At 35.0% G+C, this 26,557-nt stretch overlaps 1 protein-coding gene across 4 annotated transcripts in view; it reads right to left on the reverse strand.

Moving 5' to 3' along the window:
* Positions 1 to 26,557, reverse strand: part of AGO3 (argonaute RISC catalytic component 3) — a 131,844-nt gene that overhangs the window by 58,774 nt on the left and 46,513 nt on the right. For 2 of the 4 annotated variants that reach the window (XM_010841174.1, XM_010841175.1), the window contains exons 4-5: positions 23,451 to 23,659; positions 22,372 to 22,508 (exon numbers count right to left, since the gene is read on the reverse strand). In XM_010841174.1, the coding sequence (XP_010839476.1) occupies positions 22,372 to 22,508; positions 23,451 to 23,659 (346 nt within the window). Of the gene's footprint in view, positions 1 to 13,725; positions 13,812 to 22,371; positions 22,509 to 23,450; positions 23,660 to 26,557 lie in introns of those variants that run through there. The other 2 variants (XM_010841177.1, XM_010841178.1) reach the window with 2 other exon arrangements.

Below are 26,557 nucleotides of genomic sequence, written 5' to 3' on the forward strand. Positions count from 1 at the left end.
ACAAATGGGACCTAATTAAACTTAAAAGCTTCTGCACATCAAAGGAAACTATCAGCAAGGTGAAAAGACAGCCTTCAGAATGGGAGAAAATAATAGCAAATGAAGCAACTGACAAACAACTAATCTCAAAAATATACAAGCAACTCTTGCAGCTCAACTCCAGAAAAATAAATGACCCAATCAAAAAATGGGCCAAAGAACTAAATAGACATTTCTCCAAAGAAGACATACAGATGGCTAACAAACACATGAAAAGATGCTCAACATCACTCATTATCAGAGAAATGCAAATCAAGACCACTATGAGGTACCATTTCACACCAGTTAGAATGGCTGCGATTCAAAAGTCTACAAATAATAAATGTTGGAGAGGCTGTGGAGAAAAGGGAACCCTCTTACACTGTTGGTGGGAATGCAAACTAGTACAGCCACTATGGAGAACAGTGTGGAGATTCCTTAAAAAACTGGAAATAGAACTGCCTTATGATCCAGCAATCCCACTGCTGGGCATACACACTGAGGAAACCAGAAGGGAAAGAGACACGTGTACCCCAATGTTCATCGCAGCACTGTTTATAATAGCCAGGACATGGAAGCAACCTAGATGTCCATCAGCAGATGAATGGATAAGAAAGTTGTGGTACATATACACAATGGAGTATTACTCAGCCATTAAAAAGAATTCATTCGAATCAGTTCTAATGAGGTGGATGAAACTGGAGCCTATTATACAGAGTGAAGTAAGCCAGAAGGAAAAACACCAATACAGTATACTAACGCATATATATGGAATTTAGAAAGATGGTAACAATAACCCTGTGTACGAGACAGCAAAAGAGACACTGATGTATGGAACAGTCTTATGGACTCTGTGGGAGAGGGAGAGAGTGGGAAGATTTGGGAGAATGGCATTGAAACATGTAAAATATCATGTATGAAACGAGATGCCAGTCCAGGTTCAATGCACGATACTGGATGCTTGGGGCTAGTGCACTGGGACGACCCAGAGGGATGGTATGGGGAGGGAGGAGGGAGGAGGGTTCAGGATGGGGAGCACGTGTGTACCTGTGATGGATTCATTTTGATATTTGGCAAAACTAATACAATTATGTAGTTTAAAAATAAAATAAAATTTAAAAAAAAACAACAACAACAGGCAAATGGATATGTATAATACATACAACAAATGATTACTATCCAGAATATGTCATGAGTGCCTATAAATCAAGCTTAAAACAGTAACAGTGCCAAAAGACACATGGCTAGGTATTTCACAGAAGAGAAAAGCTAAACGTCAAAAAACAATTTTTCACTATTTTATTTGTAATAAAGGAAATACATATAAAAACTCTATTGAGCTATCATTTTATACCAATCAAAATGGGCCAAAAATGTTACAATGGATAATACAAGCTGACAATAAGCCAAAGGAAGAATGAAGAATGAAAATTCTCATACAGTATGTAGGAATATAAAGTGATATAGTCAGGAGCAAACGGTAATTTATAGTAAGTTTGAAGATGAGCATAATTTCCAACTCAACAACTCCACTCTACTGGAATATATGCTCTATAAAAATCCCATCATCTGTGGAGGGCAACATGAATAAGAATGCTTACTGTAGGACAGTTTATAATGATAAAAAGAATGGACACAACCTAAATAACCATCAGTCAGATGGATACATTTGTACTACATTCATATAAACAAAATAAATGAGCAGGTGCTAGAATGCAGATAAATAAAATTGAGAATAAAAAACGAGAGGAATTTGTACAAAATGAGATATTACCAACTACTTAATTGTTAGTATCTAGATACGTACAACACACAACTTAGGCAAAAATTATTTTCATTAAGGTTTTGTGATACTTTATAACTCACTTATTGATAATTGATAAAAAATTATTTTACTGTTGGAAATGTATCCTTTAAAAAATTTTTTTTTTAATTTATTTGGCTGCTCCAGGTCTTAGTTGTGGCATGCAGGTTCTTTTTGTTTTTTTGCTGTTGCAACATGTGGGATGCAGCTCTCTGAGCAGGGATTGAGCCCTTGCCCCTGCACTGGGAGCTTAGAGTCTTAAAAACTGGACCACCAGGAAAGTCCCTATCCTTATTTTTTAAATTAGGTTTATTTTCTTCTTTTCATAGGTAGCAGCATTAGAATAAAGAGAAAAAAAATAAGCTTGGAAATGAAACAGATTTTAATTCTAGATCCAGACTTACTAATTATCATTTTTCAGAATTTCCATTCATTCATATGGAAAATTAGCAAAACGCCCATTACTTACAGCATTAGTGTGAAGATTCAATGTAAGATACCTACTTGTGCCCAGAAAATGGCAGAAACTCATCAGAACTCTTTTTCTCATTTTTTGAAGGATTGTCTACTCATGTCTTTTGCGCTCTGATTTATTGAGGTTTTAATTCTAGGCAAAATCATTCTGTCAATGTAAACTAACTCCTTGAAGAAGCTGAATGGGAGAGAATGTTCTATGAAGAAGTGATTAGGATTCTTTAGTTTGCACTTTACTGTGTCAAAACTGAAATTTTCTGTTAGGATGCAGCTAAAATACAGACGTGAAAAAATAATAAATATTTCCCATATTTAAGGTAATAAGGACTACATGTTCCAAATTAGTCCAAGTCCAAAAGAAGAGTGTAAAATAAAGCAGTAAATAATGTTGGGTCCAGGTAAAAGCATAACTACAATTATACTTCAACCTCCTAAGAGGTTATATGCCTCAATTTTATACGTTTACTTTCATGGCTCTGAAAGTATAAGAACAAAAATTAAGGTCACTTATTATACAATGCCTTTTTATGGTAATAGTGAACAATTTAGACACCATGTTAGACATCTCTGCATGTCTATCATTAACTAGCAAAGTATTACTGACATAGTACTCAGGAGATATTGATAAATCAAAGGGTTGGGGTTTTTTTGTTTTTAATAAAAAATATATTTACTAAAGGGTCACTAAAAGGTTACTAAAGGGTCACTAAATTATAAAGTGAATACAAATATTCACATAACCAACACTCATATCAAGAACTAAATATTGGTAGTATTCTCAAAACCGCTTCCCTATCCCCTTCCCAACCTTAACTTACAGTTCAACCCTCAAATCCTGGTTCTTATGGTAATCACTTTTTTCTCTTTTCAGAATTACAACGTGTAAGTACAGATCACTAAGGACAATTTATTGTTTCCAGTTCTTCAATTTTATCTAACTGGAAACATAAAACATAAAATCTTTTTGAGACTTGCTAAACATTGTTTCTATTTAAACAACTATTTTCTTCATTTCCATTGCTCTGCCTAACACTCCACTGAATAAAATACAGTTTATTCACTTTAATGTTGGTGGACAGTGGATAGAACTTTGTGCTTTCACTGCCAGGGGCTCAAGTTCAACCCCTGGCCAGGCCACTAAGATCCCACAAGGTGTCCTGCGGCAAAAACCAAACAAACAAAAGCCTGATTATTAATCGTGGTGGACTATTTATGCTGGCACTTTCCTTTGGTTATTAATGTTATGACTATCTTATAGATGGCCTTTTTGATATACATACACATGTATATTTCTCTAATAGAAAAGGTGGTATCTCAGTAGAATTGCTGAATCTAAAGCTGAGCGTCGAAGAATTGATGCTTTTGAACTGCGGTGTTAGAGAAGACTATTCAGAGTCCCTCAGACTGCAAGGAGATCAAACCAGCCAATCCTCAAGGACATCAGTTCTGAATAGTCATTGGAAGGACTGATGCTGAGGCTGAAGCTCCAATCCTTTGGTCACCTTATGTGAAGAACTGACTCATTAGAAAAGACCCCGACTGGGAAAGATTGGGAAAGATTGAAGGCAGGAGAAGAAGGGGACAACAGAGAATGAGATGGTTGGATGGCATCACTGAATCCATGGACATGAGTCCATTGATTTGAGCAAGCTCCGAGAGTTGGTGATGGACAGGGAAGCCTGGTGTGCTGCAGTCCAAGGGGATCACAGCTGGACATGACTGAGCGACTGAACTGAACTAAGGATGTGTATCTCTAACTTTCCTGGATAATGCCAAAATCTTCCAAAGTGGTTTTAACAACTAACTCTCTCACAAGCAGAGTTTAAGAGTTTAATGCTAGCCTTTCTGGGAATGTGACATCTCATTTAAAAAAACTATTTGAGGTATAACTTACATACAATAAAATGCATTTTAACTGTACAGCTCAATGATTTTGACAAACGTATACCTCAACGCCATTTGTTGTTGTTGTCCAGTTGTTCAGTCGTGTCCGACTCTTTCCGACCCCATGGACTGCAGCATGCCAGGACTCCCTGTCCTTAACCATCTCTTGGAGCTTGCTCAAATTCATGTCCATTGAGTCAGTGATGCCATCCAACCATCTCATCCTCTATGCTATTATCACTCCAATTAAGACAAAATATGTCATCACCCCCGAAAGTACTTTCCTGCCCCTCTTTAATCAGCTTCCATCACATCTGCTGCAGGCAACCACTGATCTGATTCCTTTCATAATAAATTTGTTCCAGAATTTCACATAAATGGAATTATATGGTATACATTATTTCGTTTAGCTTTTTTGCACATCTTTCTTGAGATTCATCCATACCATTTTATAAATTAGTTTTTTAAAATTGCTGGATAGTATTTCATCGTGTAAATAAATCACAATTTGTTTCTCAGTTTACTTGTTGCTGGGCATTTGGGTTGTTTCCAGATCCTAGTTATTATGAACATGTACAAACCTTTGTACGGACCTATTTTTTTCATTTCTCTTGGGGAAAGACCTAAGAATAGTTAGGACATATGGCAAGAAAATATTTAAATTTTTTAAAATCTGCCAAAATATTTTTCAAAGTGGTTGTACTGTTTTATACTCCTACCGTTTCCAATTGTTCCATATTCTTGCCAACACTTAGCACTGCTGGGTTTTTTACTTTAGCAAATCTAGCAAGTGTGAAGTGATATCTCATTGTGGTTTTTATCTGCATTTTCCAGATGACCAATGATGTTTAATATCTTCTCAGGTGCTATTGACCATTCCCATAATCTTTTGTGCGGTGTATATTTTTGACCACTGTTAAAAATAGTTTGAGTTATGCAAGTTTTTCATAAATTCTAGACATAAACCTTTTGTTCAGGATATATTATGCAAATATTTGAAACTTTTTCAAATTTCAGTAGCTTGCCTTTTCATCTTAACAGTGTTCTTAAGAGATGGTTTCACTTAGATTAGGTTTCCAACATACAAAGAAATCTTTGCTTACTCCAAGGGCATGAATATTTTCCCTCTTTTCTTAGAAGTTTCTCAGTTTTAATGTTTATTTTTTGTACAAATACCCAACTGTTCTAGTATCACTGAGAAGACTATTCTTTCCCCATTGAATTTTGGCCCCTCTGTCAAATATCAATCAACCACATAAGTGTTTATAGCTATTCTAATTACTTTTTAGCTTTTTGGCTAAGATCAAGTGTAGTATCTATAGCTATTTCATAACTTGATTTATATGTCCATCTTTAACCTCAGTATCACAGTTTTGCTTACTGTAGCTTTATAGCATGTCTGGAAATCAGGGATTATAAATCCTCCAACTCTGTTCTTCTTCAAAATGGTTTTAACTGTTCAAGATTCTCTGCATTTTCAAATAAATCTTAAAATCAGCTTGTCAATTTTTTTTTTTTTAAGTGAGATTTTTGGTGAGATTCTGGGATTGTGTTGAGTCTACAGATCAATTTGGGAATAATGAGTATCCTAACTGTTTCAGTCTTCTGTGCCAAGAACATGGTCTGCGTGCGTGCTAAGTCACTTCAGTCGTGTCCGACTTTGTGATTTCATGAACTGCAAGCTGCCAGTTTCCTCTGTTCATGGGATTTTTCAGGCAAGAATACTGGAGTGGGTTGCCATGCCCTTCTCCAGGGGATCTTCCTATCCCAGGGATCGAACCTGAGTCTCCTGCACTGTAGGCAGATTCTTTATCATCTGAGCCACCAGGGACATGGTATCTCTATTTATCTTTCTTATTTTTCTCAGGAATGTTTTATAGGCTTTCAGTGTATAGGATCTGTGTACACATCTCTTTTAAAATCTATTTCTAGTGCTCACTTTGGTAATACATGTACTAAAACTGGAATGATACAGAGATTAGCATGTCCCCTGTGCAAAGATGAAAAAAAAATCTATTCCTAAATATTTCAAAAATATTGTTATGAATGGTACATGTGTTTTTCATTTTTTCCAACTGCTGAATGCCAGTATTATTTATTATACTGCTAGTATTATTATGCAACTAGTGTCTTGTGATCTGGCTAAATGCATCTATTAATTCTAGTAGGATTTTTGGGGGGAGTAGATTTCTTAGGATTTTTTTATGTAGACAATTATGTCTTTTGCAAACAGCGACAGTTGTATTACTTCCTTTACAATATTACTCCTTCCTTTTTCTTGGACCACCAGCACACTGCTGGATAGAAGTAGTGAGAGTAAGCATCCTCCACTTATTCTTAATCTTAGGGCAAAGTCGTTCACTCTTTTTGACACTGAGTATGATGATGCCTGCCTGCTTTTCTAGATTCTCTGACGGGTTGGAGAAGTTTCCTTTTACTGCTAGTGTGTTACAAATTTTCATCATGATAACATTAAAATGTGTCGAATGATTCTTCTGTCTGTTGAGAAGATTACACTGTTTTGGTCAGGTGTCAGATTCAGAGGAATACGAGCCTCATAAAATTGAGTTGAAACGCCTTTTTTCTTCTGTTTCTGAAAGCATCTGTGTAAGATTGGTATCATTTTTTCTTAAATGTCAGATAAATTTTAGCAACAAAATCAACTGGCACTGGAGTTTTCTGTTAGAAAGGATTATGAATTCAATTTCCTTAACAGATACCAGACTATTCCAGTTTTCTTTGAGCTAACTTTTTAACATTGTGTTTAAGTTATCAAATTAACTGGTATAAAACTGTTCCCAACATTCCCTTATCAACCTTTCAGTTTTGAAAGATCTTTAATGATAAACCCTTCTTAAATTTTTGACACTAGTAATCTGTTTGGTTTTTTCTTTTTTTTGATTAGCCTTCCTAGTTTAAAATTTTTATTAACTTTTTAAAAACAATCAACTTTTGGTTTCATTCATTTTCTATACTGTTTTCTATTTAATTAACTTTTGCTCAGAGTTTTATTTCTTACTTTCTATTTGAGCTTAATTTTTTCTTCTAGTTGAAGATAGAAACTTCATACGGTAGTCTGCCTCCAACATGGTCCCTAATAAGTCTTGCCTCATGGGACTCTGCACCTTTGTGTAAGTCTCTCCTACACTGAATATAACTGGTTTATGTAACTAATAAGACATTACAAAACTGGCAGAATATAGCTTTCAATACTAGGCCTTAATGTCATTATAGCGTCTGCCTTGCTCTCTCATGGATTGCTTGCTCCAAAGAAGCCAGCCACAACATCATGAGAACACTTAACCAACCCTGCCTGTTGAGAGGTCCAGGTGGCAAGAAACTAGGTCTCTAGCACAAACTTACCAATTGAGTTTTACAGATAATAAAACAAGACTTACTCATCCATTTAAACATTCAAGTATCTACTACATCAGGGACTCCTTTGTAGGTTGGAATTTAAAGATAAACCAGACAAAGCCTCTCCATTTTAAGAATAGATTCTGGTCAAGCAACTCAGTTCATTCCTTCCCCAAACTCCACTAAAACTCTGGTAAGGAATTAAGGAGAAAAAAAAAAGAAAGCATAAATCTAGAGGGAAGGGAGGATCGAAAATAGAAAATGTACCATTTTAGAAGATGAAAAACAAGTAGCCAAGCTGTAACTGACAGAGCAGATGGAATTCTCAAAAGGTGTGAGAAATGGCAGTATCAGGTACCTCTGAAACTGGTGATAAAAGAATGGAGGTGTTGCAGAAAAATAAAGACAAAAGCTGTTTGAGAAGCAGGTAGAGTCCTAGATTCCTGTCTAGCTCCATTCACATTGTGGAACCACTGCCTCATCTTTATCCTGGCATAATCTGTAAGCATATTCTCTGGCAAAAGTAAAAGACTTTTTGGAGGGATGATGTCAGGCACAGCTGAGGGCACAAGACTGTACCCAAAACAAAGAGTTAAGTGACAATAAATATTAATTCCTGAATGCAGACACTCCCCAAGCCAAAATCCCCAACTTGGCTTCCAGAATGCAGGTAACAAGACTATTACCCTTCAGGCAGGAGTCTGGAAGTCTCATCTCTGGGTAATTGACCAGCTAAGAAGAAAGACCTAACTAAGGTCACTAACATTATAGGTTCCCTAGGATCAGCCCAATTAAACCACTCTATGATAAAGCTCAAAGTCAACTAGTCCCACTAATGAATTCAAAGCATCGAGTCAATGTTTTAGATTCCCACTGCATCATGAATAAATAATCAAGGACACCATATACTTGAAGGAAGCTTCCGAAATGGAGGACAGTGATCAAAACAAACAAACAAACAAAACAGAATTTGGAGGAAGCATAAGCATGTGCAAGAAAAAGAAAACTCTAAGATAAATTATCTTCAGTGAGCACAGAGAAGATACTACCATATGTGAAACAAGAATAGTATGCTATTATAAAATAACATTCAAGAAATAAAAAAGAATGATTAGAAATTAAAAGCATAATAGCAAAAATGAAAAAGTGAAGAGGTTTAGAGGATAAAGGTAAGTAAATTTTCAAGAAAGCAAAGTAATATAAGGGAAACAAAACTTCACCAAAGCTGTTTAAAAAGTTGGAACATCACTGTTAAATTTATGAAGGAAAAATTATTTCCAACATAGAAACCCAACTAAACTTTCATTTAGGTTTGTTGATTCATTTTCCAATGTGTAAAGCATCAAAAATGTTTGCTTCTTGTGTACCCTTTTCTCATGAAACTTCTAAATATTAAAAAATGAGGGGTAGGGAGAGAAATGGACACAGAGAATGATGTTTGATCCCAAGACGACAGCTGTGCATCAAATATGAAGAACATACTCAATTAGCCTGAAGCAGTGTGAATCAAGAAACAGATTTGTTGGAAACTGTCACTGAAATTCCTGCTGGAAAATACTCTTTTTCTAATGTGAGGTTAGACTAAATAAAGCCTGATACAGGTATCTTTACTTGGCTGAGTTTGATCAGTGTTGATAAACCTGCTGCTTGCCTATTTCACCCTAAAGAAAGGTTCTGCTTTGTTCTGCTTCTGAGGACTAATTTGAATACTATAAAAATCAAATTGTTGACTTTCACTTTCACTGAGGGATCTTATACCTGAACTTAAGGCAATCATATGAAGCAAGTGACACTAATATTGTGATTAATAAATTATTTATTGAAAATCTGTTTTCCTTGCAAGAAAGCGTATTCAGTGTGAACTTCTGATTCAAGCAGAATAAATTATAATTATCAAATTCTGCTTATATATTCTATTTTCTTCTAGCAGCAAAACAGTGAATATTCCTTAGAAAGCTACATTTTACTGAAAAGCACAAAGAAGCAAATAAAGTATATAAAAATAAAAAAACATTTCTCAACTCAGATGTCCTGGGTCAGAGATATGTCCTGTCAGGAAACTTGCTTCTTAAAGGATACAGGAAAAAGCTGTGAATATTAAGAGCATAAGCTTTGGAAACAGAAAAGTTAACCTCTATCACTTAAATGTAAATAAATGACTGTGCCTCTACACTTAATAGTTTACATTACATATAAAGTAATATAAATATAAAATACAAACTATGTGATCTTTAGAGGGAGAAAGTCACTTTAGAGGGAGAAAATTTAGAGACTGTGTTTCTAAACTTCAGTTGGGTGTATCACCTAACTCATACAACGGTGATGTAGTTCAGATGAGATACAGTTGTCTCTTGGTTCCTACAGAACATTGGTTCTGGAACTCCCTTTGTACATCAAAAAGCGGTGGAAGTTCAAGTCCCTTATACAAAATGATGCATTACAGTCAGCTCTCAGAATCCATGGTACCCAGGTAACGAGGGCTGACTGTAATTAATGTAAAATGTTTAGCATTCTATCTGTGACAGGTATCTTCGGGGAGATACAACTAGTAACTATCAGATTCTTTTTTTTCTTTTGGCTGTACTGTGACTTGTAGGCTCTTAGTTCCCTGACCAGAGATTGAAACGTGCCCTTGGCAGTGAAAGCATGGAATCCTAACCACTGGACTGCCAGGGAATTCCCTATAGTTACTCTGGTACTCTTAAAATGCGTACTTAGAAAAACAAAATGCAAATTGCAACTGAGTCTGGCCTAACATAAAAGAGTATACTGTATTTCACTGACTCTAAAAGCCCAATTATGGTAAGGTACATCAGTACTGTATTTGCCAAATTTTCCAATTAAATTGTGACAAACCATCCACTGCAAGACATCTCCCAATTTCAGAGATGATGAAATGTGAAAAAAGTGAAAATGTGAAATGTGAAAAGCACCAGTACATATAGATTGGTAAAATTCATTAAATTTAGTCATATAATTGAGAGTTAAGATACTATATACCATGAAAACAATCATTCTGAAAATAAGATGAAGTCACACAATTAGAATTAAATTGCTTGCTTTCTTAAAGTACTCTTCCATGTTTATCATCACCACAAATTTTACCTAAGCTCCCATCTGTTACTTCCTCAGAGAAAAGTTCCTCCAACACTGAGACTAGAATGGATTCCCTTGTTGCACAGTCCCACTGTATTCATTACTTCTCCATAATACTCATCATATATTGCTCAATAAAATAATCTTCTCCAGTTGATCTCAAGTTCAATAAAGACTATTTTGTTCAGTAAAATATACCAAGTGCAAAGGTTGCAAAATCATACAAACGAGAAAGGAAATATAAGCAAGTAAGGTGGTCAGTGCAATACGATCCCTCATTATTTTTCACAGCACCAGTACATATTATTGACAGTTTAAAAATAAACCCATTTAAAATTTTAGGCTTTATTTCATTTCATTAAGATAAGAGAGAACTTTAAGAAAAATCCATGTTGATATATGTATATTTGGTTCATTCATTTAACTTACATATAATAGTATATACCACAATATGACAATATTCACGTACTCATTCCAATATTTGCTTTTTCTATTATTCACAGGAATCAGGATGTTTCTAATTTTCTGCTACAGCAAAAAATATCTCAGTATGCAAGACACCTCTATGGTATATTAAGGGTTTTAAGATATGTTCAATTTCATTTTCATGTCATCTTTTCTAGATATTGAAAACTGCTCTCCAAAGTTGTTGTATCAAATCATACTCCTATAAACAGTGCACAAGATATTCCCTTATACTTTATCCTCACCAACATCTGTTAAAATTTTATAAATCTGATAGGTGTCAAATGGTACTGATCTCATTTGCATTTTCCTGACTAATTATGAATTTGAGAATTTGATTTTCATGGGTTTATTGACCATTCGTGTTTCCTCTTTTGTAAATTAGCTTTTTTTTTTTAAACTGATCTCCCTGTAAAGTTTTTGGTTATATATGCTGTAAATACTGTCTTAGCATTTTAACTTTATGATTCATCTGTAACAAATAAGTTTTAAATTTTGTGCAGCCAAGCTTATCAGTATTTTCTTGAAAGAATTTTAAAGCTTTGCTTTTCAAATTTTAGATTATAATCTACCTAGAAATAAATCTGGGATATGATATGAGATGGGTTTAATTATTTTTTTTCTTACAGTTAACAACTATATAAATACCATTTATTAAATATTTTACTCTTTCCTCAGTGATCCAAAATGCCAACTTAATATTAAATTACACTGATTCTTCACAGTCACTTATTTTTCCATATAAATCTTAATACTGACTTTTCAAGTTTCACTATATGCCCTATTGGGATTTTACTTAAAATTCATTTACAGATTAATTTTTGGAGAACTGACACCTTATCAAACAGAGTCTTCTCAATAAGCTTAACATATTTCATTCATTCAGATTTTTGCTTATATCTTTCAATAAATTTTTTTTACTTTAGAGACCTCTCAGAAATTTTTCATTCCTGTGTACCCTCTTTTTGACCCAAACTCCTGATGTCATCACATTGACAAAAGCCTAGCTAAGACATCATTTACTCCTACAAATATTTTCCTAACTTTCCAGATTCAATTAGACACTCCTCCTCCATGTTCTTAGTTTTATTTATTCATTCTTGGCTTAGATATGCCCAAGAGTTGTGTCAGGCACAGAGGTTATATATATACCTACAGTCCCTAGCTTCACAGAGCTTTCATTCTAACAGGAGACAAAGAATAAACAACACATTCAAGGTGACACATGGTATTACCAGGGAAGTATACTGTGCTATAAGAATACTTGAGAGAAATATGTAACTCTTGGGGGATGGTTGGATGGGGGGGAAAAGGTGTCAGTTACTGCTTTTCAAGGAAGTAACATGTAGACTGAAACCTGTAAGAAGAACAGAAGTTAGCAAACACAATAGTGACTAAATAACATAGTACTGACATCCCTGTCTTACTGTTGATTTTATTGGAAGAGCTCCACTGCTTAACTGTGAAATCATCTATTCTCTGAATATGTTTCCTCCCTTGACACAATTTCTTGGCTCTAATACTGCCTACAATAATCATTAACTGCTCTCTGGTTCTTCTTTCTTCCTTAAATGCTAGTATTCTCCATGGCTCTCTCCTTTTCATTTCTTTTTTCAATCTAAATAATTATTTCTAAAGGAAATATTCCATTTTCAGAGTTTCAAATATGGATTTATGTACTAAGAACTCCCAAAACTTTTACCTTTACTCACTCCACTACAGATTTTCACATCTGCATTTCCAACTACATACTAGATGACTCTCTATATGTTCCACAGAATCCTCAAGTGTTAGACATATTAACATTTGATCTTTTTATACATGGTATAAACTGCCAACTAACCAGTGAAAGCAGATCTCCCTCCCATATTAGAATCATCATTCATAATGATATGAATGAGTCACTATTCTGAATGTATGTTGGTGAGTATGCTCTTCTTGAAAGACAGTTTATAAAATAAATGCAGTTACTAAAGGTTTGGGAATATGAAGATTGTTTCAAAGACTGAATAATCACAGAATTTTTATTATTATTATTATATTTTTAATCATAGAATTTTATAGGCCAGGTACGAGTTTATTTTTAAAATTTTAAATATATAAATATTGCTAGGCTACTAGTTGCATTCAATCAAACACAAATCTAGATATTGTGGTGAAGGTATTTTACAGATATAATTAAATTCCATGATCAGTTGACTTTAAGTAAAGGAGATTATCCTGGATAATGTGGGTGGACCTCATTCAGTTAGTTGAAAGGCCTTAAAAATGGGGCTGAGGTGTCCCTGAGAGAGAAAAGGAATTCGGTTTATGGACAGAGCTTCAGCCCACACCCATTCATTCTAGCCTGCCCTTCCTGATAGCCTATCCTAAGGACTTCAGACTTGACTAGGTTGCCCCTACAACTGTGTAAACCCAATCTCTCTATATATATTTTCTTATATCCAAAAACCAATTCCTTAAAAACCTAGTTAACCTTCTGGTCTATTCGTTTCCAATCAGTTCCATGTACCAGTGACTACACCCAAACTTTTTTTCTGGACATGGTTTTTAAACCTATTTTTCAACTTAATCTTGTAATATGTTCCTTCCTCTCCATCCCACATTAGACCATCACCATCTCTTACCTGAACTAGTGATTGAAAAAGCCTCCTAACTGGCTTCTCAGATTAGTTTTTTTCTCCTCTATCTATTCTCCACACTGCTGCCAGAGGTCTCTTTCTGGAAAACAAATATGATCATGTCACTATCCTTCTTTAAAATTTTTGAAGTCGTCCTATGTATAGGATAGAAGTAAATTTGTTTTTTATTTCATTATTTTTTTTTAAACTCTTATTTTCTTCTATTTTTCTTTGCATTTAATTATGTTACTTTTCTAACTTATTAAGATGCATATATAGGTCATTGTTGCTTTTCTCCCTTTCTAATAGGCATTTAAGGTTTTAAATTCTCTCTAAGAATTGCTTTAGCTAATCATACCAATTCTGGTATGTACTATTTTCATTACCCTTTAGTTTAAAATATTTAAAATTTTCTTTGACCAATGAGTTATTTAGAAATTTCTGTAATATCCAAAGCAGAACTTTGTAAGTTCCAATAGGAAAATAGCAGCAGTTTATTTCCAAAATTTCCCACTTTCCCCCTAGAACTCATTACAGAGCAACAAAGATAATCTGAAAAGAGAGAGAGAGAAAAGAAAAGTGAAGAAACCCTGTATCTTCAATGAACCTAGGAGACAATTAAAACCTGAAAGTGCCAAATTGTAAGTAAATACGGCCCAAAATACTTGGGAACCTCGGCAAAGGAGAAAGTCATGAAAGATGAAAGAAAGTCTAGTGGGGCAACAGCAGCAAATTTTTACTCCAGAAAGAGAGGGTCTTCTCCTAAATGGGAACTGCAATGTTTAGTACTGAAACTGAATGGGGGAATCTCAGAAGGAAGCAGAGCAAGGAGTGTAGAAAGTGTCATCAGTCACCTGAGGGTGAACTAGAAGTGACAGGTCTCAGATAGGACTCCCTTTTAAAACCAAGGCATGCATTGTCCCCTCTGTAATTTCAAACTTGAAGAAAAATTAAATGTATAGTACAATGAACTACCATATACCCTTCACAGATTCTCTAACTGTTAACATTTGAGCACGTACTTTAAAAGCCAAGAGCTGAATTCCTTGGTAGCAGAAAGTCCTTAAACATATATTACTGAGAGGCAAAGGAGATGTGGCTTTATTCTGAAGAAAGAATCTATCAGAACAGAAGAGAATAGAGATCTTGAGCAGAGAAACCTGGAAAACAGCCTTGCTCCTAATGTCCTGTCCCACCTCCTTCTCCCACTCCAGTCTTTTCTAACAGGTGGTTTGAGAAAACTTATCTCATTCAAATACGAGTAACAAAAGTGGCAAGTATCCATACAAAAATACCATTTAAAAAATGTAAAAAAGCAGCACAACATCCTGGACAAAGAAAACTCAACAGAATATACCACTGCAAAATAGATAAAACTATAACACTACTTTTCAATATGAATCCAAAATTTCTTAATGCAGCTATGAAGAAAGATATCAGAGCAGAAATTTAAGAACTCAGGGAAAGACAAACAGCTAAGAGGAGAAAATGAAATAAGCACTGCAGAACTCATGAAAGAAATGGACAAAAAACACTTTTTAAATTAAAAAAATGAAGACAAAACTACAATGAGCAAATGGTAAAAATTATACCATAAAAGAAACAGTAAAGAACAAGCAGGACAGAATTTTTTAAAAATAAAATAAAATGACAGATTAAAAAAAAAAGATAAAAGAGTTAAACCTACATCCTCAAAGGGGATCCCATGCTTTAAATAAAACTGACTCAAAATAGTCAACATTGAGGGAAAAAATCTAGCAAAATAATTGTAAAAAATATTTTCAGCAACCAGACAAAAAAAGAAGGTACTTATGAGGGACAAGAAAACCAGATGACATCCTAATTCTCTATTGAAAATTCAATGTCAGAAGACAGTGGGAAAGTATGTATAAGAAACTCAAGAAAGTATGATTCAGATAAGCCATAATGGAAAAGAATATTAAAAAAAAAGAATGTATATACGTCTATAGCTGAGTAATTATGCTGTGCAGTAGAGACTGGCACAATTTATCAACTATACTTCAATAAAAAAATAGAATTAAAAAAAAAAGTGTGATTCAATTATTTTATGTCTAACCAAGCAGTCCCCTTTAGGAATAAGGCTATAGACAAATGGTTTTCAATATGCAAAAAACTCAGTTCTTACTCATATGAGCCCTTTCTGAAGTAACTCGAGGACAAACTGCTACCAAGAGATGACAGGAAAAATTTCAGCAAAAGGACTTGCAATTAGCACCAATACATATAACTGTAGATTTAAGATGAAAACAAATGGACATACAGGTGACAGAATGGAGTGTAACTGTTACATGCTCAAAACCCATGGGAATAATAGTATCTACAAACACATGAAAAACAGAACAATCATAAAAAGTAGAATAAACTTACTGATGGCACACTTTACAGTAACAGAGTCAAAGATGAGAGTCAAGTAGTAAAAATTTAAGTAAAATCATAACGAACAATAAAATAATGCTATATTGGCTAAAACTAGTTAATAAAGCAGAGGAGGGGAAGGAAGAGAATAAAGTTAATATAAAAGTTACTTATTAAGGAAAGCAAAAGATACTGCTTTAAAGAGGGAGAAAGATGAGTATTAAATGAAAGTATGAAGGTAACCACTGATGGGGTTCCTAATAACAGAACTAGCATTTAAAAAGCACAGAAAACAGACCACATGAATTGTAATCCTTCTGTTAGATAATGTATACTTTTTGCCAAAAAGTACAAAAAAAGTCACTTTATCATTGTAAAGGTATAAATTACAACAAAGAATAAAGATAGGTATACATACGCTCCTAATACTATGGTAGTGACATTAAGAAAGTGGAAGTATAAAAAGAAATAGAAACACAATTCAGTTCAGTTCAGTTCAGTTGCTCAGTTGTGTCTGACTCTTTGCGACCCCATGAATCGCAGCACACCAGGCATCCCTGTCCATCACCATCTCCCGGAGTTCACCCAAACTCATGTCCATGGAGTCGGTGATGCTATCCAGCCATCTCATCCTCTGTCGTCCCCTTCTCCTCCTGCCCCCAATCCCTCCCAGCATCAGGGTCTTTTCCAATGAGTCAACTCTTCACATCAGGTGGCCAAAGTACTGGAGTTTCAGCTTTAGCATCATTCCTTCCAAAGAAATCCCAGGGCTGATCTCCTTCAGAATGGACTGGTTGGATCCCCTTGCAGTCCAAGGGACTCTCAAGAGTCTTCTCTAACACCACAGTTCAAAAGCATCAATTCTTTGCCGCTCAGCTTGCTTCACAGTCCAACTCTCACATCCATACATGACCACTGGAAAAACCATAGCCTTGACTAAACCATAGCTCTGTTGGCAAAGTAATGTCTCTGCTTTTCAATATGCTATCTAGGTTGGTCATAACTTTCCTTCCAAGGAGTAAGCGTCTTTTAATTTCATGGCTGCAATCACCATCTGCAGTGATTTGGGAGCCCCCCAAAATAAGTCTGACACTGTTTCCACTGTTTCCCCATCTATTTCCCATGAAGTGATGGGACCAGATGCCATGATCTTCGTTTTCTGAATGCTGAGCTTTAAGCCAACTTTATCACTCTCCTCTTTCACTTTCATCAAGAGGCTTTTGAGTTCCTCTTCACTTTCTGCCATAAGGGTGGTGTCATCTGCATATCTGAGGTTATTGATATTTCTCCCGGCAATCTTGATTCTAGCTTGTGCTTCTTGCAGCCCAGGGTTTCTCATGATGTACTCTGCATATAAGTTAAATAAGCAATATACAGCCTTGACGTACTCCTTTTCCTATGTGGAACCAGTCTGTTGTTCCATCAAACACAACAGGAAGTTTAAATTTATTTCTCCCATTCTGAGACAAGTAAACAGAAATAAACAAGGAAATAGATGATGTAAACAACATAATCAAAACTGAAGAGCTAAAGGATATTCATTTAACTCTATCCTAAAAAATGATTCTATCTTATTCTCAAAGAGCTACTGAACTTTCATTTCATAAATTCTGAGTATGTTAGGTTACTAAAAAAAAAAAAAAACACCTCAATAAATTCTAAAAACAGAAATACAAACCACATTCTCTGATAAACAATACAATGAAACTAGAAATTTACAACACAATCTGAAAATAAAAAGATCTTCAATCTGAAAATTTAAAAAGTCTCTCAAACAACACTGGGTTTAATAGGGAAAATACAAATGAAATCTGTGGTGTTTTGAGAAAATAATATAATCCTGTGGGATGCTAGTTCCTTGATCAGGGACAGGACAAAACCCAGACCCTCAGCATGAAAGCATGGAGTTTTAACCACTGAACTGCTAGGGAATTTCCAAAATAATCATTTTAAATTCTCTTTTTAATGAGAAAAATGAAATTAACTGAGTTACGACTATAGTTCAAAAAGTTAGGAAAGGGACTTCCCTGGCAGTCCGGTGGTAAAGAATCCGCCTTCCAATGCAGGGGATGCTAGTTTGATCCCTGGTCTGAGAACTAAGATCCCACAGGCCAAGAGGCAAATAAGCCCACACATGGCAACCAGAGAGGCCCACTGAGACGACAACTGAGCCAGTGTCCTCTAGAGCCCACATGCCACAACCAGAGAAAGCTGGCGGGCCACAAGAAGACCTAGTGTAGGAGAGAAAAAAAAGGAAAAACAACTAAATTAACTGAAGAAAAGTAGAGGAAAAAATTTATTAAGCTAAAAAAGAAATTAAGGAGTCAGAAGACAAAGCCAGAGAGCTAAGAAAAAATTTCAAAACCTCTTTAGTGGAGGCAGGTAGCAGAGTGAGGAGCAGAAAACAGGCTGATTAAAGTACTACCTCTCCTAATTAAGAGTAAAAAGGACAAAGCACAAAGATTAAAAAGAATCAATGGGGATAAACCATAGAAATAGATAAAATTTAAAAAAAAGAAAGACTACTTAGTAAAGATATAGATAAAATATATAATTTTCTAATAAGATATAACAAAGCAAAACTGAATACAGAGAACCTAAACAGACTGATTTTCACAAAATGAATGAAAGCTTTAAAAGAACTATTCACTGAACAAAATGAAACAAACCAGGCTACAAAATTTTACATGGGAATTTCATGAAATCTTAAAAGAGCTGATAATTTTAACACTATTTAAAAACTGTTGTACATTTTAGAGCACAGGCAACTTGCAAATTTTTTGTGAAACTAAACATTAATACCAAAACTTGAAAAAGACTGCATAAAAAAAGAGAAGATTGCAGATCAGATCAATCTTGCTTTTTTTTTGCAACTTGATTAAAAAGGTAAAGTGCTAAAAAACAGAATTCAGCACCACATTAAAAGAATCTAGAAACACAAATTTAGTTCAGTGTTTTTTAAAAAGAGGAGAAAACAGCATATAAATAATTCCTCAGATACTAAAAAGACATCTGACAAAAAACATACATTATTGATTGAAAGTACTCAATAAAATAGAAACCAACAGAGGCTTCTAAGCATATACATACATACATGCACACATCGGACTTAATGCAGAAACACTGAAGCATTCCTTCTAAAGTAAGGAATACAAAGGGGATGCCCACTATTCTCTAACAGTTAACTGTTCTAATTAGTCAATATAACCTGATAAAAAATATTAGAGGTGTAAAAATCTAAAGAGGTAAAACTATCACTATTGCAGATAAAATGATTATAATCTAGAAACTGCTAAGAAATAACTTGAAAAGTTAATGGAATTCAATAAGGCAAAGAGAAAAAAGTTACTATATAGAAATTAAAAGACTTCATGTATATAAACAATAACTAGTTGGAATATAAGTTCATTTAATAAGAAAAAAAGAGAAAAAGAAAATATCCAGGAATGATAATACGAAACAGCAAATTTTATGTGAAAGTGGTAGTCACTCAGTCGTGTCCAACTCTTTGCGACCCTATGGACTATAGCCCGCCAGGCTCCTCTGTCTACAGAATTCTCCAGGCAAGAATACTGGAGTGGGTCACCATTCCATTCTTCAGGGAATCTTGCCAACCTACGGATTGAACCCAGGTCTCCTGTATTGCAGGCAGGCTCTTTTCTGTCTGAGCCACTAGGGAAGGAAAACTTTAAAACACTCCAGAAGGAAAAAAAAGTAATCCTGAACAAATGGAAAGGCATAGCAGTTTCTTGGACAGAAAGATGCAGTGTTTAAGACTCAGTAACTTAATTTAAAAATATAATGGAGTCACAGTAAAAGTAATAGCTCATCCTCCCACACCCACTAGATCTGACAAGGTGTTTCTAAAGCTTATACAATGATATACAAAAGAACAGCCTAGAAATCTTGGAAGAGAAAAATGACATAAGCCCTAGTTGATATTAAAAGTTACAAAAGAAAGGATCAACTGAGACACACACCTGTCACCAAAAGAAAAATTTCTACAGGATAAAAACCAAAAATAATATCAAAGATCAAAAGACAAATAACAACCCAGGGATAACATCTGCAATTCATACCACAGAGGGCTAATTTCCTTGATTTAGAAAGCTCTCTCAGTAAATAAGACCAATAATCCAACAGAAGAAAAGGAGCAAAGGACATAAAGAATTTATTTTTTAAAAAAGAAATAAGGTGACCCATACACATGAGAAAGGATGGCCAAATGCAAAATGGTACATAAGGAAACTATTTCTTCCAAATTTGATTGACAAGAATCTAGAGTTTGACACATCTAGTGGCAAAGGTACAGGGAAACAGGTAGCCTCATTTACTGATGCAAAATGTTTACAATCTCATTGGAGGGCAATCTAGCAATAACAATCAAAATTAAAAACATATCTGCCTTCGACCCATCAATCTCATCTCTTGGAATCTATCTTAAAAATACAAATATACGAATGATGTTCTGAAATGGAAAAAAAATAAAACATCCCTAGTATACACCTAAATGAAAATGAAATGCTGGTTGCTCAGTTGTGTCTGACTCTGCGATCCCATGGAATGTAGACCTCCAGGTTCCTCTGTCCATGGGATTTTCCAGGTAAGAATATTGGAGTGGGTTCCCATGCCCTTCTCCAGGGGATCTTCTTGATCCAGGGATCGAATTCTGATCTCCTGCATTGCAGGCAAATTCTTTACCATCTGAGTCACCAGGGAAGCAGTCAGTATACACCTAAAGATGACTTTAAAAAAATATCTTCTCAATACATCTTTACAACGGTAGATGCAGCTGAAAATGATGATGAGACTATGCACTGATCTGGAAAGATCCAGGGATCCTTGAAGGAATGGCTGATGCCAGGTACAGAGGAAGAAATACAGGGTGAATCTGGAACATTCTGCTGTGCCAAAAAGCAAGAAAGCTATCAAAGACAATGAATTACCAACAAGACAATGCACTTTTCCATATAGGAATTCCATCTAATGCAAAAGGAATATCAGAATAAGAAAAAATTCTAATTGGTAATCCGCACTGAAATAAATGATTCAGGTGACAATGGTCAATGAATGGAATATCAGTAACTGAAAGACTGATTGGGAAATATACAATGGAGAGCTCTGGCATACTGATCTCTGAACATACTGATCAATGTTAGTTACCACTGAAGTTGGGTCTACTATATACTGGGTGCCTCCTAACACAATACATGATGGAGCACTTATGAATCAGAAGTGAATCAAGCTTCCAGGACCAACTTCCATTTCCAGGGAATGTAGGAGATAAAGGAACAGGGAATGACACTACAAGAAAACAAAAGATAAATCCAGATTTTTGGATATTCTAGAGGAAAAGTGAAAGTTTCTGCAACAAGTCAATGACATAAAATAGGAAAAAACAAAACAAAAGGAAAGGAAATGGGACTACTACATTTTTAAAAGGCAAAGTAGCCAAATGTGATGCGTGCATTTTGCTTGAATCCTGATTTGAACCAACTAACTACAGAAAGATACCTTTGAGACTATCAGGGAAATCTGATTATGGACAGGGAATTAGAAGCTACAAAAAAATGATCAAATTTTCTTAGATACGATGGTGGCACTGTGACTGTGTAGGAAAACACCCATATTTTCAGAGGTGCATACTGTAGTAGGGACAAAATAACATGCTGTTTGGGATTTGATTTAAAATTACTACAGTAGAGGAAGAAATGTATATAGTTTAAGCAAAGGTAGAAAAATCTGGGCAATGTGAATAATGGATACACAGATAGCAGTTTATCATACTATTCTCTCTACTTATATGTGCTTAAAAATATTCTTAAAAAAAAAAAACAAACCCAAAAATGAGAATGCAACTGGTACAACATTAAACATCAGTGGCAGGCATAACCTACAGGTCACCAAGACCAGCAGTCTTCTTCTCTTCCTTTAAAATATGTATTTCACAATGAAATACTGGCTTATCTAGTTAAGGACAAAAATGAGTTATAATAAATAGCTCAGGTGATCATGTCACGGCTTTTATATTTGTTTACTTCAAGTTTAACAGCATTCCAGGAGAAATTCTGTATAAATGTTTTCTAAATGAAATGTAATAAGAAATAAAGGTTTTTCTTAATATATGTTTGTCTTAATACATGTCCAAATATTAATTCAAGACACCAGTACATATAATTATATATAAAATTATACACACACACACACACACACGCACACACAGAGGCCATACGGAAATCAACTACCCAACACAGAATATGGTTTAAATTCCCTTACCATCAATATTAAGCATCATTTTCCACATGGCAGGCCGAACAGACTGATGAAATCCAAACCAAACTTCCCTGCCCCCTCCCAGAGGGTGGTCGTATCCTTCTGGAGCTGAGAAAAAGGAACGCCCCACAGGTGTATATCTACAAGAATTAAAATGGTATATTTAATATTTTCCTTCCTATTTAATATTTAAATCTGAAGAACAGGTGAGTCTAGAGTACATAATCTTATCATAGTAAAATGCCAATCATTATGAATATATGAAACTAAACATTCTCCGAATTTGTGAAAGCAAAAAGCAGCTATTCAAAATGAAAAAAATCTCTCACTGAAATTCTCTATACTTAAAACTAACATTAGTTTGAGCAAGGCTTAATTTTCTTTAAAAAGTTTTAAAAAATAGTTTGAACCTTAAAAAATGCTACAGAATAAACAATCACTGACCAAAAAGCCACTTCGATAAATGTGTTTGTAACAGAGTATTTTTCTTCTTTGGCTGCACTGTGCAGCATGTGGGATCTTATTTCCCTGACCAGGGACTGAACCCGCGTCCCCTGAATTGAAAGCGCAGAGTCTTAACCACTGACTGGACTGCCAGGAAGTCTCAAGAAAATATTTTTCTTTAAAAAGACACACTGATCCTTTACATATACACATAGATACACACATACATGTGTGAGATGCTAATACCATTAAAACAGTAATAATTTCAACATAATTTGATACTGTTATAAAAATAATGAAATCACCTTTAAGACAAGGTGATTTAACTAAAATACTAAAACTGAAAATGTATCAGTTACTCAAGATGGATAGCTCCTAAGAAAAAGGGTTAGACATTTTTTTCTGAAAAATATCCAACAGAATAGCTAAGCTAATGATGTACACTTACTTTCATAAGTCAGAAAAGTTTATGTAACTTACTTCTGTCATTGAATTGGTATGGATGCTATTCCTCAACTGAGATAATCAAAATATACAACATCTGAAGGTTAGCCAAGGAAAGACTGCAAGACCTATTCTTGGGAAGGTCTTTCCTACTTAAAATCTAAAGAGGAAAAAAAAAAAGCCAGAAGACCCACTTCATGGAGGGCAGATGTCGTAGCACCACGTCAACGGCATGGACAGGGTTAGTGCTGATTGGCTTGTCTAATTCCAGTGGTTCGGGCAAGGTCCGTCCTGTCAGTACTTCATGGAGTAGGTGCCAACTCACCCGAGAGACAAATTTGATTGACACTTTGAAAGGTCGATCTTTTCCACCTTCTCCAGGTAAAGTAACATCTAAATCCACCTGTTGATGGGAAAAGAGTCAACTGGTAAAAGTTTAAAAAGATAAATATAATTATTTTTAAGCTTAACGTATAAAAATATTTAAGAGAAGAGAAGGCAAATACAAAAAAATTACCAATCTCAATGTCAAATCAATAGACTAAAATGTCAGTAAGTCATTTATGCTAGCACTCTTTGTCACTGAAAAACATGGAAATGACTTAAATGCCCATTTAGGCACTATAAAAAAAGGATGAGGAAGACCTGTTGGAACTGCTATGGAATAATTTCTAAGCAATATTGTTAAAAAAGCAAGTACAGAAGATTATAAATAGTATGCCATCTTTTGCATGAGAAAGGGGTAAATAGAAAAACATTCATGTATCTGCTTATTTTTGTAAAAAGAAACAGCAAGCATGAATCAGAAATAAGAAAAAGCAGCTAACCTTCAAAGGATAGGAAGGAAAAGATTGGAAGAAATAAGTGAGGGATTAACAATTCTGAGCATATTTTCCAGTGTAGTTTTGATTTTTGTAAGCATGTTAAATTAAGTTCTACAACAACAACAAAAAAACAAATAAGGATGGAGGGGAAAAGCTAAAATTGAATAGATACAAAATCAAATGAAACCAAATGCAATTCAAACAAATAACAGCCAGATTGAAAGAATATTAAAAAAAAAACACTAATGCAAAACTTCTGAACATAATAACATATGCTGACTACATTTTCAGTTAGAGGTGTGGGAGAGGGGTGAGTGGGAAAGAACTGCATACAAAATAAAACCTTAAATTCCTACTATCAGATTTGTTTTCTATAGTGACATCAGGTAGTAATTCAGAAACTATTTTATATGTACTGTATGACTGAATAAACACGTAAAAGTGGTGATATTTTGTGGAGTCAGGGGTTTAAAGGAAAAGCAAGTTATAAATATGCTACATAGGGAGTGAAGGAAGAATCCAGTGGGGATAGACTAGAACTAGTAGAATCAGTTTGAACTCAGCAATGAGCACATCCAATAACCAGATTTTGGTTTCTAAATTGTATTCCTCAACTAAAAGAAACAAGTGTACCTCTGAGATATGGCTAGTTGCAGGACTATCAGAGGGAAAACATTAGATGAACCTGGAATATCTTGGGTCCAAAAGTAAGGAAGTACTCAAGAAAAAAAAGATGTATCATGACAAAAGCACACAAATTTAAAGGGGCTCCTGCAGGCCAAATCTGGGACAATTTGGGCAAATAAATAAGGATAAATAAATAGAAGAGAAGAAAATGTGCTCCTTTACAGTAGAATACCAATTATTAATGTAGAAGGAATGACAGAATTACAAAAATAACCATTGTTATATAATAACAATCCTTCCAAGCAAGAATCGTCAGTTAATAAAAGTCTAATGAGAATCAGGATTCTTAAAAGTATCTCCCTTATTAAGTATCTTTGTAAGTTTAAAGATAATTAAAAGAAACAAGCTTTGAGCACTTTAAGCACTTTCTATACGTGCTTAAAAGTATCTCCCTTTCTTAAAACTTTGGTGCAAAGAATAAAATCAACAGTGAAAAAACAACTTATGGAATATGAGAAAATATTTTAAAACATATATCCCATAGGAATACATAAAGAATTCCTAAGACTCAACAACGACAAAACCAAATAAAATTAAAAAATGGGCAAAGGAGTTGAATACACATTTCTCCAAAGAAGATATAGAAAAGGCCCATAAGCATAGGAAAAGGTGTTCTTCATTAGTCATTAGGTAAATTCAAATCAAAACCATAATGAGATATTACCTCACACCCATTACAATGACAACTATCAAAAACTGATAAACCCACAAATGTTGGCAAAGGTGTGAAGTATTTGGAACCCTTGTACACTGTTGATGGAAACGTAAAATGGTATAGTTTCTAAGACATTACGCTAAGTAAAAAAAGCCAGAGACAAAGGATAAATACTGTATGGCTCCACTTATATGAGGTCCCTAGAGTAAACTCACATTCAAATGGGGAAGCAAACCAAATGTCCATCAACAGATGAATGGATAAGTAAAATGTGGTATATACATACAATGGAATACTATTCAGCCTTAAAAAGGAGGAAATTCTGACACATGACAACATGGATGAACCCTGAGAATATTATGCTAAGTGAAATAAACCAATCACAAAACACAAAATACGGTATGAATCCACTTAAATGAGGTACTGAGAGAGGTCAAATTTATAAAGCCAGTAAGTAGAATGATGGTTGCCAGGGACTGAGGGAGGAAAAATGGATAGTTAAGGGTTTCATGGGTACAGAGTTTCAGTTTTATAAGATGGAGATTTACGGTGGCAATGGTTGTGAATGTACTTTGCCATTGAACCATATCTTAAAAATAGCTCAGATGATAATGTTATGTGTGTGTGCATGTGTGCTAAGTCGCTTCAGTTGCGTCCAACTCTGCGATCCCATGGACTGTTGCCCACCAGATTCTTCTCTCCATGGGATTCTCCAGGCAAGAATATTGGAGTGGGTTGCCATGCCCTCCTCCAGGGGATCTTCCGACCCAGGGATCAAATCTGCATCTCCTGCAGCTCCTGCATTGCGGGTAGATTCTTTACCACTGAGCCATGAGGGAAGCCCAATGTTATATATGTTCAATGTTCAGTCGCTCAGTCATGTCCGACTCTTTGCGACCCCATGAACCACAGCACGCCAGGCCTCCCTGTCCATCACCAACTCCCAGAGTTTACCCAAACTCATGTGCATCGAGTCAATGATGTCATCCAGCCATCTCATCCTCTGTCGTCCCCTTCTCCTCCTGCCCCCAATCCCTCCCAGCATCAGGGTCTTTTCCAATGAGTCAACTCTTCGCATCAGGTGGCCAAAGTAATGGAGTTTCAGCTTCAGCATCAGTCCTTCCAATGAACACCT

Source organism: Bison bison, unplaced genomic scaffold (genome assembly GCF_000754665.1).
Source record: "Bison bison bison isolate TAMUID 2011002044 unplaced genomic scaffold, Bison_UMD1.0 scf7180017864158, whole genome shotgun sequence".
In the NCBI taxonomy this organism is placed as follows: Eukaryota; Metazoa; Chordata; class Mammalia; order Artiodactyla; family Bovidae; genus Bison; species Bison bison.